We start from the raw sequence: 19,661 nt of genomic DNA, 5'->3' as shown, positions 1-19,661 counted from the left end.
CGGATTTCCCAAAGATGTGATTTATTAAAGAATTGTCGTTTCCTGAATTGTGATATTTGTAATAAATGTATGTTAATGTGACTATTCTGTACGACTGGCTTGTTGCTCACACAACAAATCTACTAACGTGTCTCACAGTGCTAATGAATATTTTCTTTGGGGGAAATGTGTAAATATATTTACATACACTGATGTCTTGAAATAACAGTAGTTTTCAGAGCAGATGCAGGACACAACACAACAGTGATGCACTGGCAGTTGATAATGCGAACCTACGTTAGCTTCTGAGGTAGGAACCAATGTGTATGGATTTTGTTTCATCGGAAGCGGCGTAAAGACGCACAAAGACGTCGTTTCCTTGGCAACTGTTTTCGATAGTCCAACAAATATCGGTGAATTTCAACATTATGGCTTTACAGGAACGGGGTAAGTGAATTACAATAAATTTAAAAGCATTAATAAAGCTTAGGAAATGTGGATATTAATATATTGGGGACCGGAAGTAGAAAAACCAGCTGAAAATACGTGTTGATGTAACGCAACATGTGTTTGCTAAGGTTAGCAAACATTTATGCCTCGCAAACTGATATGCAGTTTTTCTACCAAACAAGCGACTTGTGTAATCAGCTCTAAGATGATTGTTGTTAACGTTAGCGTTTAATAGCTAACTCGCAACAAACGCTACTAAAGCATTATAAGTATTTGGTTGTTGTCCCTTCCTCCAGATGTCCAGAGCTGTCCAGAGAACTTCGTTGAAATCGTTGAAACAGATGAAGACGACTTTGCTATTTCCAGGTTGGTGTCTATAAGTTGTGACATACGGGTCGTATTTGTCAGAAAAATGTCGAACGATACACAACCTGCGTGCTAAAGCTGTGGTCCATGTTTGCAGCAGTGTTTTTTTCCTTTCAGCTACTCGCCCGAAGTCACGGCCTTCGATTCTGTTATTGACTGTATATCGACCATCGTCATTGGTAGGATAAGTGATGAAACCATTTCAAGTATCAGACGTCTGTTGAAATGAAAAGGCATGAATAAAACATAGTTGGCATGTTAGTGCAAGAGAATAAACCTAAATAAATGTGGGAAAAGAGGCTTTTCCTGACAGAAAATGTCTAGAGACATTGGGTTTTTAGCTGATTATTCATGTGGACAGGTTTTCAATTGTGAAATGGCTAAAATGCGTAATTGACTGATGGCGTATAATTCTTCAGTATTTACACTTTGAATAGTGAAGATATGAAATGTCCTACTGTTCTTTTAGACAGTGGGTTCCAGCAGCTTCAGCAGAGTTTCATGCAGAAGTACTACCTAGAATTTGAGGACTCTGATGAGAACAAGCTCAGCTACACCCTGATCTTTCATGAATATGTAAGTTTATAGATTTTGCTACAGTGCGATATCCAGTATAAGCATCTGACATCTGAAATTGGAATCTATTGAAATTTCTCATCCCTGTGAGAGGCAGGCATTAATTGGTTAAACATTCATACAGTTCAAATCCAGATGCCAGTTCTAGACATCAGATAAACACTATAGATACAAACCCTTGCTTTAGTAAGTATAAAAAGTGATGGTATTTCTGCTGTCTAGGTTGAGCTGTTGGAGAAATACCTGGAGGAGCAGTTGATGGAGAAGATCCCCGGCTTCAATATGGACAACTTCTTAGATACACTCATGTAAGATCACATCACAAACTGTTCTCATCTTACAGCAGTCAGATGAATTCAGCTGGTGACACATGAATAATTCCACAGAAATCAGCCAGATATCATTTCTGTGTTTCAGCTGAAATGCCAATAAATAGGATTTTAGATCAAGCCACAAGAGGGCATACCTGTACATTGAATGGGTGTATGTCTCCCTATGTGTCTGCAGGCAGCGCAAAGACGAGGTCCCAGAAGACATTGTTGAACTTTTGCTGTCATTCACTGACTTTATGGCCTTCAAAGAGATGTTCCTGAACTTCAGAGCTGTGAGTTGTCTTTATAATACCCCTTTTGATGACAGTTAGGCAGATTGGCCTGTTGTCCATAAGTGTGTGTCAGGTATTTGGATTAACATTAATTATCTGTATAAATTTGTATGTTTGTAGGGTCAAGATTTGGACCTGGACCTGCACCTGGAACAAGCATTGAAGGTCACATCTCTAACCCCAGCACGTCAACGACCCTGAACCCCTGAAGTTACACACACATACAAAGAAGTCAAACACTTGAATAGCTTCTTCTCCATATATTTAATTAAATTTTGTTTATATGTAAATGCGTTACCTTCAGAATACAGTGTCACCGTTTGTCCTCTGTACTAGATGTGGATTCATATGCATTCCCCTGTGCTTTAATTTGGATTTTTTTTTTTATTTTGAAATACTTTAATAAAAAAATTAAAAAGTAAGGCTAGGTAAAGTGCCTTGCCCAAGGACACACATCAAGGACTAGGGAGGAGTTGGGATCAAACCACCAACCTTACGGTTATTGGACAACCCTGCTCTACCACTGCACTGCTGGGGGGGTGTTTAGAGAGCTGCTTTGTAGTTAGTCTTTTACAAATGAGACTCACTTACAGTGATGACTACTTGAACAATTCAGATTCCAAAAGTGTAATTTTTTATAATCCCTGTTTTATGAGTTTATTCCTATTTTCATGTAAATATTAGTTAACTTAATGGGCCTGTCTGTAGAGAAAACATTGAATGTGATTGTTGATCTTTTCCTGGTATTTTTCATTACAAATATGTTAATTGTTCACTAAAATATTTTGTCAGTTTTGTTTCTAAAGTGATTGTTACTGTGCTGTTTGTATGTGTCTGTATTTTTCTACAATGTCAAACAAGTATGTACTTGTTTTAATTTCATGTGATATCTATGTGAAATTACTGTTACGGTTAAATGCTTTTGTCAGATTTGTTTGTTATAAAACAGTTCAAATAAACAGACAACAGACAGACACATGCTTTATGTAGTGCTTTATTGCAAGTGCATGTTTAAGCACTTATTAGACGACTTCTATTTTCATTCAAGTTCTTGGTACAAAAAGACAGGCACATACAGTACAATGGGAGCTGAGCAACATGTATGTTGCACACCAGTGGAACCATTAAATGAGTCATTTATGTTCAGTAATCCTTCAGGGAGTCTGCTTCATGGAAGAATGGATCATTTATTATATATATATATATATATATATATGTTAAGCTGGTACAACAGAAAATACAATTTCTGTTCTACCAATTTTCAGTGATTATATTTTTTTAGGTTTCTTCTTTGTGAGCTCTGGACATAATGCACTTAGGAACCCACAACCTGCTTCTTTACATTTATAGATTGTCATCCTTTAAGTTGATAGTATTTTTTTAAAGACTAATGAGTCCAACTAAAAATGAAAGCAAGCTGTGGATAACGTCATCTTAAACACTGGGTTGATAGTTAAGTGTTTCAACACTAAACTACTTCCTGGAATGCTGGAATCTTAGGTTGGCACTGTGCTGGTGGCTGCATTTCCTCCATCTCCCTTCCACTCTAAATAGGAGAAGAAAGCGCTGGCACCATATGCCACAGTCACCACGGCACCAAAGAACTGTACAGACAGGGAGTAAAAGAGGGAGAGGAGATACAGTTACACCACACAAATAAAAAGAAACAGCAAAAATCTAAACAGCCATGACACATCATTAACAAATGTAAATTGTTTGATAAAGATCTAAGGTACTTGTCAGGTACCAGCTTTAACAATGCATTAATGGGCCATCATGTCTTAGAAAATACTATGTTACTCAGAGACAATAAAATGTAACTGATGAAGGTCAGGGCTGTGAAATCACATACTAGATGCGTCCTTAGCTGTAAAACAGAATGGCCTTTAGCCTGTAAAGCAGAATTACTACATTACACTGCTGTGTATAACTGAACAAAGGAGTGGCTGGAACAAAGTTAACTAGACTTTCAGTCATATGATGTCCCTCCTCCTTCATCGCTGACATACTCAACAACACTAAGGTGTGGTTGTGCTACTACCACAGTCTGATAAGATATCAGAAACACACCTAACCAAATGGTGATGGCAGTGCAAGATGGATCAGGATACACAGTTTCTTGCATATTTAACAAGTCCTTTGTAAGTGAGTGTGAGTGGTGTCAGGCATCTTACAGCAGCAGCTGCCAGATGTCCATAGTACCAAAAGTAACTGTGTACAGATACTGCATTGGCTAGAAAGGCAGTGACATACAGGATTGTGGCTATCCCATTATACGCCATCACCTAGGAGAGGGAGAGAAACATTAGCCACAGTCTTTCTGCTGCATGTTTGTTCCTCATTATAAACATCAACTTTTGAATCAGAAACCACAATTATAACTCACTACCCTCCTCATCCCTCATTACCGTCAGGGGCCAGGGGACAGCAGGCACTTTACTTAGTGTGTCACACAGGTGCATGAAGAAGAGGATGGTGGTGAGGAGCCACAGAGTGATGGCCACAAACAACACCCAGCCATATGCTGGTGCCACTGTGTAGGGGGTACTGGCAATCAGTGCCCAGTGGAGTAGGCCCAGAAGCTAGAGCAGTGGCACAGAAAACAAAGAAAGCACATTTTTACACATTTAACACAAATACAGGTTGATTAAAGGGTTTGCATGCTAATGTAACTTTTCACTTTAGGCTTCTTCCAAAGGCACCTTTAAAAAACTCTTAACGATAGATGTTTAGTAGGTGCCTGCAAGTGTCCCCCACTTGCCTCAACTCCACTTTCACTCCACATATTCAATTTTAGGAGAAGGTGTAAGTTAACAAGATGGTGACAGCTGTACCTTCAAAACTTCTATAGAGGAAAGCTATGATGTCATATGCATTCCATCCACCTCTTTCACAGTACACAAGGTTATTTGAATAATGCTCGTGACACACCCATCATCTGGCTGTTTGAAAATCTAGAGCATCATTAAAGTCACTCAGTTTCATCCTATTGTGTGTTTGCAGATCAAGTTAAAAATAACTCCTTAAATCCAGACAAAAAGCTGGCTCCACTCTTTCCTCTTCCTGTCTGGATGCTTCCATCCAGTGAGAGAAGACACGAAAGTCTATTATATATGCAGTGATCATGTTTCACTTTTTAAACACCTGATACACACACACACACACACGGAGCGGTCTGAAAACAAATCCCCTGTCTCAACAAAGACCTATAAAAGCAAATAACTTCAGACTAAAACAGCACAGTAATGTGGACTTACCACATGCAGTGTGACTAGCACAGAGATGACTCTGAACCTTTGATTATTATCTGAGCAAAGCATCACTATATTGGAAGTGGGTGAGATTAAGGTGAAAAAACACCTGTGGGGTGAAGAGTACTAAACTGTGCCCTCTACCACAGGACCCACTGTTAATACATTATGCAGATGCTTTTTTATAATGCAGTGCATCATTTATTAATATGGCAGAAGTTTGAAACAGGACACTATTCACTGACGAATGGATGAAGATTGAAAAATGTGTCATGTGACAATGTTGGTATTTTTCTTTGTTTCAAATTTACTATTTTGGAGGAGACCAAAATAAAGCTCCACGAACGACTTACAGAAAGTCAAAAACAGGACTCCAGTTTAATGCTGAAGTTGCTCTTTAGTAGCTGGATGTGTTAAACAGTATAAACATTGTGGATTGATGTCTGTGTAAAGCTCGGTTTACAACCAAGTGACCGAACATAAATGAATTCAGGTTCAAAGAACAAACAGCTCAGAGCTTACTTGTGGTTTATGACATCTAAACCTGTTTTACTCGCTTATAACTTTATTTTACTGTTATGAGGCAATGTTGGAACCACTTTATATTAACCCTATGACAACTTAACTACACACTAGACTGGGATGTCATCATTGCTGGGGTATTGAACTCTTCACTGCTTCACATTACTTCTACTACATTAGTGTCAAGTTTGTCCAAAATAAATAAGATTGCTGCTGATTTTCTGGAATATTGGGTTGAAATGTGAAGCTGTTCTTGATATTTGCAGGGTAAATGTTGACACATGCTATCTTGTTATAATCTCTTAGTGTTTAACTTAAGTAGGTAAAACGTTACCTGCCACACCTCAGAAACTATTGCTGTACTACATGTACTACTACAACACCATGTAAAATCATTGAAAAACTGTAAATCCCAAAGCATAAGGGTGACAAATGTTTAACAGGTCGTATAAGAAGTGAACATTAACAGTGGTCCCTCTGTCCTAGAAGCACAAGCTGTTGTTCCTGTAGTCTCAATGTAATAAAGGGACAACCAGAAGAGTGTGACAGGAGAGGAGAGGGGCCTCCAGGGGACAAAGATCCCCTCCACTGGTCAGTCTTTCAGCCAGTCACATGACCTCTGTTTGGCTAGGCTAGTACAAACACATGCATGAAAGAGCCAGCCTGGATTGAACATGCCACTCCCCGGTGCCAAACAAGACACCTTTAGTCAATTTTGCTCCTGGTTGATACACAGTGACTTTTATGGTGCAAAACACTGTGTCACTAGATTATGAGTGCAGATATTCAAATTTCATTATCTACAGGAACTGACAACAACTTAGTTTATCGCATGGTACGATTTGCCTTTAACTCCGAAACAATGTACAGTGTGGTCTATATTTAGCAAGGGTCTGTGTGTTACTGATTACTTACAATGTGTCCTCAGCAGTTCTTTGGTTTTTACTGTCATGGTGAAATATGACACTGTTTAAGTGGGACACATCGACCTGTTGGTTCCTGTGTTTGGGTTGTTTTCTGGCATACTGGGCAACTGACTTAAAACTAAAATTTGGGTTATTACAGTGACAGTTTGTGCAAACTGTAACACAGATTTGTAATCATCTGAGTGTCTGAGTGTACAGAGAGGAGTCATGCTTATTACAGGAACAGTTCAACTCTGCTTATGGCAAGTACGTTTTCTCCTGTTTGTAGCTCAGTTATCAAATATAATTTGTGTCTCATTTACTGTAATTATGAATGCACAATATTGAATTTTTGCTGATGCCCAATATGAGCACAGATACGATATTTAACTTTTTCCAGAGACATTATATTTTTTTTCTACCAAATGCCAGCTAATATTGTGACTCCCTTAGACATTTTATAACAGTGACAAACAGATCAGAGTATGTAGAAGTTTGTGCTCCATGAATAAAAAACCAGAGCAGTGGAGGTCTGTTACGTACTATTTCAACAATCATGAGGATGGCTTTGATGCTTCGGAGAAAGGACATGTTCATCGTGGCGGCGACATCCGCAGCCAGCCCTTGAAGACTGTTCCCCCCCTGCTGGGAGCTTTGTGTTTGGGGGGAGCTGGTCTCTGTGGTGACCTTAGATGGAAAGTCTGCCATGATCCCACAGCTTATTTGAAGATGAGCGTCTCAGCAATAGTAGCACTAAGAACAAAGTCCTTAGGAGTGAGATTAGGAGTGAGTCCCAGAGTAGAGTTATGAAAAATCCTTCCTTCAGCTGTTGTTACTCCTCAGAAAACAGCTGAAATTGTGGTAAAATATGGTAAAACAAATTTATAAAGTCTGGATAGAAAAAGTCCAGATTAGCTGTCCAGGAATTTGGAAATTTCAAGGTTCATATATCCAACAGCCAGCCTCTCCACCTGCACCGACAGGTGTCCAACAGTGCTGTGTGAGACTACACCTACACCTACTCCTTTCTCTCTCTCTCTCTCTCTCTCTCTCTCTCTCTCACACACACGTATTAAGTGTTTCATCACCTTCTCCCTACCTGCTCTCTATCTCCCCATGGCACCTCCCATATGGTTCTCAGAGGCCACTCACCTCAGTGACTCATTACTGCATTTGAAAAACTATGAGGAGGAGGAGGAGGAGGGAAGAAAAACAACAGAGAGACAAAACTGAGGCACTGGTGCCACCTATGTGTAGTTGTGTTTTATGTGGTCAGCAATTGTTATTGCTCAAACAGCAGCTGACTCTAAGCTAGCCAATCCACATTACAGTCACATCCTTTTTGCAGTTTTAATACAGATACAGATCAGCCTCCCTGGAACAAAGCTGACAGCAGACGCAAAGCAGACCTGGGCGAAAACTGTAGAAATAGCAACCAAGGACAGGCTTCGTAATAAAAATATAGCTGTACCTGTTTCCATAGGGGCTGCATTTTGTAGAATGTTTTGTTAAGTATTTGTAACGTCCAACGTAATGTTGAATATGTATGTAGAATAATACAAGTGACCAATAATTCCTTTGGTTTCAAAATGCCTAACATTAACAAACTCTTTCCATTACAGAGATAACTGACACTTTGCTGGTGAAGGAAAGTTCATGTGAGTGAGACATTAAGCCGTCAGCTGATCACTTTACCACCCAGGGGGCCGCGCTTACACTATAAGCCAGTATAGTTTTATTAAAATGTGTATGAATGCACTTTTACTCTACTGTTTATTCAAAAGAATATATGAATAGATTAAGAAACCTTTATTAGTCCCACATTGAGGAAATTGCATTTTTGCAACAGCAGATACAGACAGCAAAGGATAAGTTAAGAAAAGATATATACATTATAAAATAGACTACCAATAAAATATAGAATAGAATAGAATCAAAAAACAGTTTACATATTGACAGTTATTGCACAGGTGAGTGGAGGTAGAAGTGGTATGTAAGAAACTGTATGTAAAAACTGTACATAGTGCATCAAAAAACTAAATAAATAATTTATTGTACACTGTGGTGTGTGAATATTGCACCTATCAGAAGTGGTTATTATACAGTCAATACAATACAGCAGCAGGAAGGATAGACCTTCTGTATCTCTCCTTCACACACCGAGGGTGGAGCAGTCTCCCACTGAAGCTGCTCTGCAGGGCTGACAGGGTGTCCTGCAGGGGGTGGTACTCATTGTCCAGCATGGATGTCAGTTTTGCCAGGACCCTCCTGTCACCCACCTCCTGCACTGAGTCCAGAGAACAGCCATCGCACATGATTCCTGCCTCCAATAATAATGACTGCTGACACACAAGTTTCTAGTCTAATTGTTCATAGGGCACTTCATTATAATTACATAAGATAAGATAAGATAAGATAAGATAAGATAAGATAAGATAAGATAAGATAAGATAAGATAAGATGTTATTTTCTGTCTTGCACTCTGTAATAAAACAGTCCACAAAAGCGCATCCAGGCAGGAGTCACCGGGGCGGATGGGCGTTGGGTGTTACGCTCCTCAACCTCAAGAGGGCGCCAACGCACCACATATGACAGGGTTGTCGGTCAGCCCGTTTTCTCTGCACAGATAATTGGGCTGCCTGCACACGGTCAAAATGGGTGTTCAGAACCGTTCAGAAGGGTTACAGACTTCAATTCAGAGCCGTTCCACCTCATTTCAAAAGGATGATTTTTTTCTCATGCTCAGGGCGAATCCGCAAACATTCTCCTAGAGGAAATTTCCACTCTGAGGAAGAAAGGAGCAATAAGAGTTGTCCCGCCCGAGGAGGCCCTCTACTCGAGGTATTTCCTGGTTCCAAAAAAAAGGGGGGGGGGGGGGGGGCAGGGGTTGAGGGCCATCCTGGACCTCTGAGCCCTGAACCACTATTTAAGGAAATACAAATTCAGGATGCTGACACACGCCTCTCTGCTGCGTTTTGTGCAGGCAGGCGAGTGGTTCACATCTGTCGACCTGAGGGATGCATATTTCCACATTCCAGTGTATCCTCCACACTGGAAGTTTCTCAGGTTTGCTTTCCGAGGGACAGCATACGAGTTCATGGTGCTGCCGTTCGGCCTGTCATTGAGTCCCAGAGTGTTTGTGAAATGCACAGAGGCAGCAGTAGCCCCACTCAGGGAGAGAGGCATCCGCGTGGCCACTTACATAGATGACTGGCTTGTCGCAGCCTCTACACCCCGGGAGGCGGCTCACCATACAGATGTTCTCAGGAAACATCTGGTGAGTTTGGGGTTTTGCCTGAATATGGAAAAAAGCATGTTGACACCTTCTCAGTGCATCACCTTCATAGGCCTGACTTTGGACTCTCTCCAAGGCAGAGCTTTCCTGTCTCAGGACAGGGTGGTGGCAATGAAAGGAAGTCTTGCACTGTTTCACAGGGGCAACACGGTCACCTCGGTGTCAGAGGCTGTTAGGCCTGATGGCCTTATCTGTGGTGGTGATACCCCTGGGGCACCTGTACATGAGAGGGCCTCAGCGATGGGTAGCCTCCCTTGGCCTAGATCCTCTCCGAGATGGTCATCGAAGGGTGAGGGTTTCTGTGGACTGCTCCCTGGCTCTGCGCCAGTGGAAGAGCCCAGGGTTTCTGACCCAGGGTGCTACCATAGGAACTGTTTTGGCCAGGAAGGTGATCTCTACAGATGCCTCTCTCACAGGCTGGGGTGCTACACACGAAGGGAGGACAGGGAACGGGCGCTTCACCCACATAAATGTCTGAACATGTCTGCAGCTAATCGCTGTTCATTTGGCCCTAAAACATTTCCTCCCCTGGCTGCGGGGACACCATGTCCTAGTGAGGACAGACAACTCCACCATGGTAGCCTACATCAACAGGCAGGGAGGTTTGAGATCTCTGCGGTTGCATGTGCTGGCACACAGACTGATAGTCTGGAGCAATGTACACTTTCAGTCACTGAGAGCGACTCATGTTCCAGGCGTACTGAATTGTGGGGCGGACCTACTCTCCAGGGGGATCCCTCTATATGCAGACTGGAGACTTCACCCAGAAGTGGTGAAGCAGATTTGGCTGCGGTATGGACGGGCGAAAGTGGACCTATACGCGTCAGTGGAGAATGCCCAGTGTCCGCTGTTCTTCTCCCTGCACGACCGAGTGGCCCCGCTGGGGATCGATGCACTGGCACACGAGTGGCCACGTGCTCTCCTGTATGCCTTTTCCCCAGTGGCTCTCATTTCTCAAACTCTGGCCAGAGTGAGGGAGAAGGGGCTGGTCATGATCCTGGTGGCTCCGCACTGGCTAGCGAAACACTGGATGGCAGAGATTTACCAGCTTCTGGTGGGCACGCCATGGCAGCTGCCATTACGCAGGGACCTGCTATCCCAGGCACGAGGGGAAATATTTCACCCTCACCCAGAGAGGCTGGCTCTATGGGCCTGGCCCGTGAGTGGTTTAACCTGAACTCAACAGGACTCCCAAACAGTGTCATTGAGACTATTCAATGTGCTAGGGCTTCATCCACTAGGACGTTGTATGGGCTTAAGTGGTAATAATAATAATAATAATGCATTGGTCTTATATTGCGCTTTTCTGCTCTGTTGGGCAGGCACTCAAAGCGCTTACATTGAGATGCATTATTCTTTCACACCACATTCACACAGTGGCAGTGGTAAGCTACCAGTGGTAGCCACAGCTCCCCAGGGGGAGACTGACGGAGACGTGGCTGCCAAGGTGCGCCTACGGCCTCTCCGACCACTGCCAATTCATTCATAAGCATTCATGCACCAGTGAGTGCACTGGAGGCAATGCGGGTAAAGTGCCTTGCCCAAGGACACACAACAACGACTAGGGAGCAGCTGGGGTCGAACCGCTGACCTTCCGGTTATTGGACAACCCTGCTCTACCACTGAGCCACTGCTGCCCTAAGTGGTGTGTTTGAGAGCTGGTGCTCAGAGTCCCAGGCCATTCCTTTTCAGTGTTCTGTGGGGGTGATTTTATCCTTTCTGCAGGACCTCATTGAGAAAGGAAAATCTTTCTCAACCATCAAGGTGTACCTGGCGGCAATCTCTGCTTGCCATGTTGGTTTTGATGGTAAATCTGTGTGTCGACACCCTCTGGTGTGTACATGAAAGGTGCACAGTGTAAATTGCCTGTATCTAGGTCTCGTACGCCGTCATGGGACCTGCCCGCGGTGCTAGATGCTCTTTCTGATCAACCTTTTGATCGACTGGATCAGGTGGACTTAAAGGTGCTATCTCTTAAGGCAGCGCTGCTCCTGTCCTTGGCCTCGGCTAAGCGTGTCAGTGAGGTTCATGCCCTGTCTGTGCATGAAGCTTGTACCCATTTTTCACCAGGGGCGAGAGGGTCAGTATGCAGCCTTTATCCCAAAGGTGGTTGGGTCTCTCTCCCCAATAGAGCTGGTTGCTTTTTATCCAACGCCTTACTCCTCTGAGGAGCATCGGCGTCTGCATACACTGTGTCCCGTCCGTGCACTAAGGACCTATCTGGACAGGACACAGGGTGTTAGGCAGAGTGACCAGTTGTTTGTGTCCTGGGCTAAGCCATGTGTGGGCAAGCCAGTCTCAAAACAACGCCTTTCCCACTGGATTGTGGAGGCTATTGCTCTGGCTTACAAGACCAAAGGTCTTCAGCCTCCTGCTGGACTGCGTGCGCACTCCACTAGGGGCCTTGCTGCTTCCTGGGCTGAAACCCCTTAAAGAGAGCCAAATTTGTGCAGCTGCAAGTTGGGCTTTACCCCACACTTTTGCTAGGTTTTACAAGTTGGATGTTACGGTTCCAACCCTGGCACATTCAGTTCTTGGGGTAGGGCTTTCACAGGGTACAACCCACTCTTCGTGAGGCCCCTCTGGGACAGTTGTCATTTTTACAGGCATGTCTGGCAATCCGGGAGTCAGTATTTCTCCCATAGAGAGACAAGAAACGAATGCTATGAAAGAGAACTGGAGGTTATGGCTATAACCATGGTTCTCTGATTAGCATGAGTGAGTGTCTCACCAGACCACCCTCATTGCTATGAAAGCGAGGAAGAGGTGAGCTTGTTTGAATGGCGACTGAAGCTATGTCAGCCTATTATATAGGGGGAGGGTCCCGGTCCCTTCCGACATAGACGTCACTGATACCAGCCCCAAGCGCTGGTGTAATTAAAGCTTCTGTCGGGATCACGCAGGGGGCGTTCTCCCATAGTGAGACACTCACTCATGCTAATCAGAGAACCATGGTTATAGCCATAACCTCAAGGTTTGTTGTACCGGGCTGTGAAGTAGTTCCTGCTATATAGTTGTGTATTGTTTCGCCTTTAGAAACAGCCCCCAGTCCCCCTTGTTAAGAGAATTTTTCAGGCTAAAATATGAAAGAAATGTAAAAAATTACATGTTCATTTGTGTAACAGCATTTTGATTGAGCCAGATAATTGCTTTGCTTTCTTAATCCACTGATGCTGTTGATTTACTGATAATAACATGGAATTATAAAGAATTTAGGTGTGGCAATTAAACACGACTGGGTCAATGTTGTTCACTTCTGTTATTTTATTGATGTGGAAATCCTGGAAGTTTGAATAAATCTGTCTTACTTCTTACGAACAGAACAAGATCTGTGCTTCCTGATTTCTTATATTGCTCAAAGAGAGGTCACACTGTGATGGCTTAAACTATGAAAACAGAAACAGGAAACTGCATGAATTGTGTTACAGCTGCTGGTGAAGGAGAGTTCATGTGAGCGAGACTACACCAAGCAGTCAGCTGACAACTTTACATGTTCAAATATTGACCCAGGGGGCTGTGCTTACACTATAAGCCAGTATAGTTTTATTAAAATGTGTATAAATACACTTTTAGTCTACTGTATATTCAAAAGAATATATGAATACAGCTAATTAAATATATATTCATTAACATCCATGCCTTTGAATGCTGTTAAATCCAAGGTTTGTCGGAGCAAGTGCACATTTGCCTCCAATAATAATGACTGCTGCTTGACACGTTTCTAGTCTAATTAGGGCACTTCATTATAGTTACGCTATGCGCATGGTGGATTTAGAAAAAAAAGATCTATCTTGAAGATTTCAATATTTTTAACAAAACCAGACACAAACAGCATGTGTTATCGTGATTTTTTTCAATCATTATTGTAATCTTTAATGACCTTCAGTTATAAAGTTGTTCAAGTTGCACTTAAAATGTGTCCAGAATCATTCAGTTGACTTGGATGGATGGATGGATGGATAGATGGATGGGTGGGTGAGTGGGTGGGTGGATGGATGGATGGGTGAGTGGGTGGGTGGATGGATGGATGGAGAAGCAGCTTTGAAAAAATCTTGAGAAAAAGGCAGTTTGTTGTACCGGGCTGTGAAGTCATTTGTTCCTGCTGTATAGTTGTGTATTGTTTTAGAAACAGCCTCCAGCCCTCTTTGTTGGAGCTCGTCTCAGCCCAGCTCTAAATGTCATTTGCTACAGTTTCTTTTTTGATCCCCTGCTTGTATGTCTTTTGGAAGAAGCAAAGTAAAGGTAGGTAGCTGCCCAACTAAAATTTGATCAATGTTTTTTGTTTTTCACCCCACATTTTGGAAAAGGGGATGTTATCATATTGTCTGCATGGCTACTATATGTAAGAAGATTAGTTAACGTAAATTAGAGAAGAGCTGTAGGTAGCATTCAATTATCTTCATCAGTGTTCAGTAGTGATCTGTAGTTGTGTCATTTTGTTAATCTGAGTTCAACCTTCATGCGAAAAGGTTTAGGAGTCATACTAATTCCAAACTGTGGTATGTAGTCTGGCTCTCCTGCATCCTCGGGCCAGATGAACTTAAACTTCCTCAGCAAAGTCACCATAATGAGAAAGAGCTCCATACGAGCCAGACCCTCTCCAAGACACTTTCGAGGACCTGAGGGAGAGAAAAAAAGATCCCAAAGTCATCAATAGTCTATGTGGCCTTCCAAGTGTCACTATGATAAGGAACAGCTTCATACAAGACGACACCCATCCAAGAAGGTGACCAACACCCTCCTAATGGGACAGGGTTTTTTCTTTGTGTACCTGCAGAAAAAGGTATGAAGGCCTCTGGCTGAACCAGCGCTCCCTGATCATTAAGGAAGTTTTTAGGGTTGAATTCATGTGGAAACTTCCACTGTCCTTCCTCGTTCATCACTGATGCCAGGTTCTCAATGATCAACGTACCCTGAGGAGAAAATGGAGAGGGACTAATGAGGAATGAGGAGAAAAATCCAGAAGAACAAAGCATCTATGGCCAAGACCTAGTTTACCAACTGCCTCTTACCTTTGGAATGGAATATCCCATGAGCTCTGTGTCTTTAGTTGTGTAATGATACACACTGAGAGGGACTGTTTTGGTAATCCTCAGCACTTCATGGATCACAGCCTTTAAAAAGGAAACAAAGCGCTTTTCTTTGTTTTCAAATTAAGCAAAAGTAATACTATGCAGGCTCCCAGTATGTAGCCACATAAGCACAAGTGCAACAAAATGAAGCCACAGTTTAACACTGAGACAGCTGTTGAATAGGAAACAATGTCTAGTTTGACAACTTAAGTGCATATCAAAGAGGAGTGATGTTTTAAGGATAATTCTGTCTGCTGATGTACAGCACCTGTGTGTAAGGCATGTTGATTCTGTCGCCAAAGCTGGCCCGATCCTTCCCTTCCAACACCTGGTCTATCTCTTGCTGACATTGCTCTGAAGGGCCAAGATAAGATTCCACAGAGATGATCACAGACATGATAATAATGTATGACTGAAAAGTAAATCAACATCACTGTTTGTGTGGAGGCATGGTTTACGGACACACTTCAATGAAATGAATAATTCCGGTCTACATGCATAATTTAGTGCTTTTTAGGCAAAAAAAAATATGAATTAAAAATACAGACTGTACAACCTGTTACGGCCCCTGGGACCTTATTTGTATGTGAGTGAGTGTGTGTAGGTGTGAGTGTGTGCTTCAGCCCTCCTGGTGTGTTTGGAGGCGTGTGCATAAGAGTTCCTGTAGGTAAATACAGCTCCTCTGCGATTGGCTGGCAGGTAGAAGCTCTACACCAATGGCCGTGCTGCACCTAATGAGTGCTGCCTTCAAAACAGTGGCGTAGTCATCACTTCGATGGAGACTGCAGTTCTCTCCAGCATAACCAACATTTGTCATGCTGATCAGCTGTATTAAGAGTAGGACTCAACCAATTGCAAAAGTGTATTTATATGTGTAAACATACCTTGTATGTGTGGGTAGGTCATAAGGTAAAGAAAGCCAGTAAGCAGAGTGTTTGAGGTGGTGTCAGTCGCAGCAAAGTGAAGATCAATAATGTAAGGAACTAGGTGTTTTTCTGAAAATGAAGGATCCTCGCCTTTTGTCTGAAACAATAGAATGATAATTAGACAAATGCAAAAAAAAAAAAAAAAAAAAAAAACAAGCAATGCTGTGATAGTTAAGGAGTGTTTGTATTATGTTGTATTGTTGTCATTGGTGTTTGTGTCTAGTATAGAAAAAATATGCTGCATGTTTTAAGCTTTCTGCATGGATCAAAGCGTTTTCCTTGATATTTCTTCCACACACCTTTTGCAGCTCATCCAGATAGCAGTCAATTAGGTGCCGTGGTTCTCCAGGGACTCTTCTCTTCTTGTGCTCAGCCACCACACAAGTAACAACATCCTTACAGGCCTGAGAAAAACACAAGCTTTTAAACTTTGTTTGTTTCACGGTGGATTGAGAAACTATTGATCTTGAATGTATAGCTGAGTTAATATCACCTCTGAAGTCTTAAAGGCCTTTCTGATGGGCAGCATTATTTTTCTAAACATGGGAACAGAGTCATATAGCTGTAAAGAAATATAAATCATTAGCTTTATTCCCTGAAATTTTTAATGGAAATCACAAGAATTCCACAGAACTCATTATCCTCACATTTATGCAGGAATGGGAGACCAAACTGAGTTGTCCATTTACAAATAAGTTTTCATAATTCATTATTTAATGCTGAACTTTGTCTTTGTTTACTTAAGAAACCCTAAAACTCCAGCACTGCTAAATTGTGAGCAAATGAAACAGGGGGAATAAACTGAGGAATAAATGTACCATTCACTCCATGTAAACTCAATCACTGGAAACCAGGATTGCTGCAGTTGAGCACCAAGTGTGCCCCCCTTTTAGACATTTAAACGGACACACAGAAAAACACCTCCATCCTTAGCTTTTCTTTCCCTTTAGACTTGTAGACTAGTCTATGAACATGTTCACTACTTAATTTAGGAGACAAGGGCAAGAATTTGAGGTGTAGATTTGTGGTAGTTACCTATGAAGGTTTGTGTGTTTTATTTATTCAGAAAAAGACTTTGACTCACCACACACCATGGTCCATTGGCTACCCTGCCCAACTCAGCAAAAGTTTCAATGATGATTCTGATGAGCTTGTTGTCATATTCATAGCGTGTACCAAAAATAATCTGGCAGATAACATTAGAGGCCACGTTGTGAAACATATGATCAGGACTCAGGGTTTTGCCTGTAAAAGATGTAATGCAAACTAAAGCCTGACATAGCACTGAACATGAATACAGGAAAAAAACTCTAGCTATGTGGACCTACAGGTGACATACCAATGCTCTTTTCCAGTGCATCAATAGTGTGTTGGATCTCAACATAAATTGTGTCCTCCATTTGACTCTTCCCCAGACCAAATGTCTTCAACATCTTCAGACCAAAGCGACGATGTTCCTTCCAATGATGGTTATAGTCCTCTAGAATCACTCCCGCTACAGGTGCACCAACACAAACAGCTTCAGGGTCATTTCATTTCACACTTTTTCCTGTCCTGCTTTTGGTCTGACCTGTTTTTTAAGAAGGACCCAAGAGAGTGACTAAACGCATGTTCGTACCTGACACATTCGGTCAATTGAAACAAACTCTGGTATTGTTGGTCCATTAGTGACTTGATTTGCAAGTGAAGGCTACAAAAACATTGGTGCAAACCTCGGGCACAGCATACTTCAGACGTGTCTGAATGGACTAAAACACACTTGTCACTTTTGTGGGTTTCTTTTGTGTTTGAAGTTTCAGAAACATATTACATACATTATGGGTTTATCTGCCCAGAGCTGGATGGGTCCCTCTTTTGCTTTGTTAAACTAAACACATCACAACTGCTGCACAAGTCTACACAGAAATGCCAAATTTAAAACTCAAGCTAAAAAAGGCAGTATAATACCCTGGTTCTGCAGATAGAGGATGTTGTGTGTCAGAGTATCTTCTGTCTTCATAATCCTCATTATCTCACACTATCCACTGCATCATAGTTGTTCTTTACTCATGCATTTACATGTATGTACACATGTAGTAGGCTATGTTTTAGAAGACTCACTGTTCAAACAATATGTAAATCTGCATATTGTCTGAGGACAAACGCTGTCACAGCTCACACTGATGTAAAGAGCTGTTACTAATGATGATGTTGTATGTTGTGTATGTATTTTGTGAGGTGGTGAAAGTTTTCATGTGCGTCACAGTCCGAATTCTGAATCCAGTAAATGCGGAGAGAAAAGATAAAAATGAGTAGAATGGCATGTGTACTCTGTGTTTTTATGAGGTTGTATGTATGTATGTACTGTATGTAACTGTGCATTATCTGTCCTACAACATGATGTCTACCTTGTTCTTTGCTCAAGTCATTAAGAAACATGTCCTGGGGTCGTCCAGCGAAATCAGCAGCCTTTATCACCATAGCCTCTTTTATGGCCTTGAATCCATTAATGACTACAGCTGGTCTTGGACCAATGAACAGACTGTAGACATCTCCATAAGTCCTCTTCAGCTGTAAGGGAACAAAAAGACCAAATGTCAATGTTTGAAACATGAAGTGATGGTAGACACAGTAGTTAGAGATTTACACGTCCACAGTCATTGACAGTCTTACACTATTTAACCACTTCTCTGAATAAATATTTGTGTCACTATGATCTTGGCAAATTGTGTTACATAATGATTTAACTGATCATTTTATCTTGCTAAAAAAACAAAAAGGGAGAAGATGTGATTCCTCACAAAGAGCATTGCTGCTTGCACATGTTTTTTAGACCCACAAATAAGCCACATTTGTCCACCAGATCATTGTTTCTGTTGATGGATATTTTTGCATTGCATTTAGAAAGATCCAAAGACCACAAATGAGGTAACATGTTGCATACACAGCTGTATTGTTAATAAAGCCAGTGCAAAAACCTCTGTGTTTTTGACAAGCGGCTTTATATGATCTAAAGGTTCTATAGTACAACAGCTGCAGAAACAGTTACTGTTACAAAAAGCAAGGATTAACATTAGACCTGATCACAAACATTTCAGTGAAAATTATTGCAACAATTGAAGGCATTTTGTAGCATTAGCTCACCCTGTCCAAGTCCTTCAAGGGGTTGTCTTTGTTCAGCTGCAAAAGGTTCCCCAGTATGGGCAGGGGTGGCGGTCCTGGAGGAAAGTTCTTGGGTCTCTGAGGTTTGAAGTGAAGAATGGTGAAGAAAAAGCAGAGGAACAGCAGTAACACAGTGAAAAACATGGCTGGTTGGAATGGAGTGATATTCGTCCTTGAAATTGCTAGAGATCATTCACTTAGAGAACCTCCTCATCCGACAGCAACAGTGTTTTTTTCATGTTTGATGAGAATATCAAACAGAGATAGATACACAGCCTTCAGGTTTCCCTGTATGTTTCTTATGTATTTTGTTAATTTTTAAGTTGACACAGTGCCTTAGGTCCTGTAATGCCTCCCTGCAGGTCATGCAGGACCAACTCAAAACATAATTGTTGATAAAGCTGCTGTATTTTATTTAAAGTTAAAATAAAATAACCTCAGGGAACAGAGCAAACAGATGAGACATTATTTTCTTTACACTAGAATGTTGCTCAATGGTATTTCTTTACCACACCCCAGGGTTTTCCTATATCACCACTACTTGTCACTCCCCACTATACTCATATTTTAATTC

The 19,661-nt window shown here is 41.8% G+C and overlaps 3 protein-coding genes and 1 pseudogene across 4 annotated transcripts; 2 read left to right on the top strand and 2 right to left on the bottom strand.

Annotated features, from left to right (window-relative positions):
* Positions 1 to 297: 297 nt before the first annotated feature.
* arl2bp (ADP-ribosylation factor-like 2 binding protein) lies at positions 298 to 2,712 on the top strand. The gene is made up of 7 exons (XM_028408370.1): positions 298 to 426; positions 726 to 795; positions 913 to 974; positions 1,265 to 1,371; positions 1,594 to 1,679; positions 1,879 to 1,975; positions 2,096 to 2,712. The coding sequence occupies exons 1-7, from the start codon at positions 408 to 410 to the stop codon at positions 2,174 to 2,176; spliced, it is 522 nt and encodes a 173-aa protein (XP_028264171.1). The 5' UTR covers positions 298 to 407; the 3' UTR covers positions 2,177 to 2,712.
* A 239-nt stretch (positions 2,713 to 2,951) lies between these two features.
* On the bottom strand, positions 2,952 to 7,739 carry pllp (plasmolipin). Of its 2 annotated transcripts, none has more exons than XM_028408807.1 (4): positions 7,197 to 7,738; positions 4,384 to 4,557; positions 4,150 to 4,260; positions 2,952 to 3,579 (listed from the first exon to the last, which is right to left on the bottom strand). In XM_028408807.1, exons 1-4 carry the CDS (start codon positions 7,359 to 7,361, stop codon positions 3,472 to 3,474), a joined length of 558 nt encoding a protein of 185 aa, XP_028264608.1. In that variant the 5' UTR covers positions 7,362 to 7,738; the 3' UTR covers positions 2,952 to 3,471. The 2 variants fall into 2 exon arrangements, with proteins under 2 accessions (XP_028264608.1, XP_028264609.1); XM_028408808.1 differs by having other exon boundaries at positions 3,463 to 3,579; positions 4,046 to 4,260; positions 7,197 to 7,739.
* A 2,390-nt stretch (positions 7,740 to 10,129) lies between these two features.
* On the top strand, positions 10,130 to 12,523 carry LOC114437814 (uncharacterized; annotated as a pseudogene).
* A 1,856-nt stretch (positions 12,524 to 14,379) lies between these two features.
* On the bottom strand, positions 14,380 to 19,231 carry LOC114437332 (cytochrome P450 2D14-like). Its single transcript, XM_028407965.1, has 11 exons — positions 19,070 to 19,231; positions 18,334 to 18,496; positions 17,286 to 17,441; positions 17,031 to 17,191; positions 16,440 to 16,508; positions 16,246 to 16,350; positions 15,905 to 16,043; positions 15,289 to 15,374; positions 14,961 to 15,062; positions 14,720 to 14,861; positions 14,380 to 14,567 (listed from the first exon to the last, which is right to left on the bottom strand). The coding sequence occupies exons 1-11, from the start codon at positions 19,229 to 19,231 to the stop codon at positions 14,380 to 14,382; spliced, it is 1,473 nt and encodes a 490-aa protein (XP_028263766.1).
* Positions 19,232 to 19,661: the final 430 nt, after the last annotated feature.

Source organism: Parambassis ranga, chromosome 6, assembly GCF_900634625.1.
Source record: "Parambassis ranga chromosome 6, fParRan2.1, whole genome shotgun sequence".
Lineage (NCBI taxonomy): Eukaryota > Metazoa > Chordata > Actinopteri > Ambassidae > Parambassis > Parambassis ranga.
This window is presented reverse-complemented; position numbering and strand designations above follow the sequence as displayed.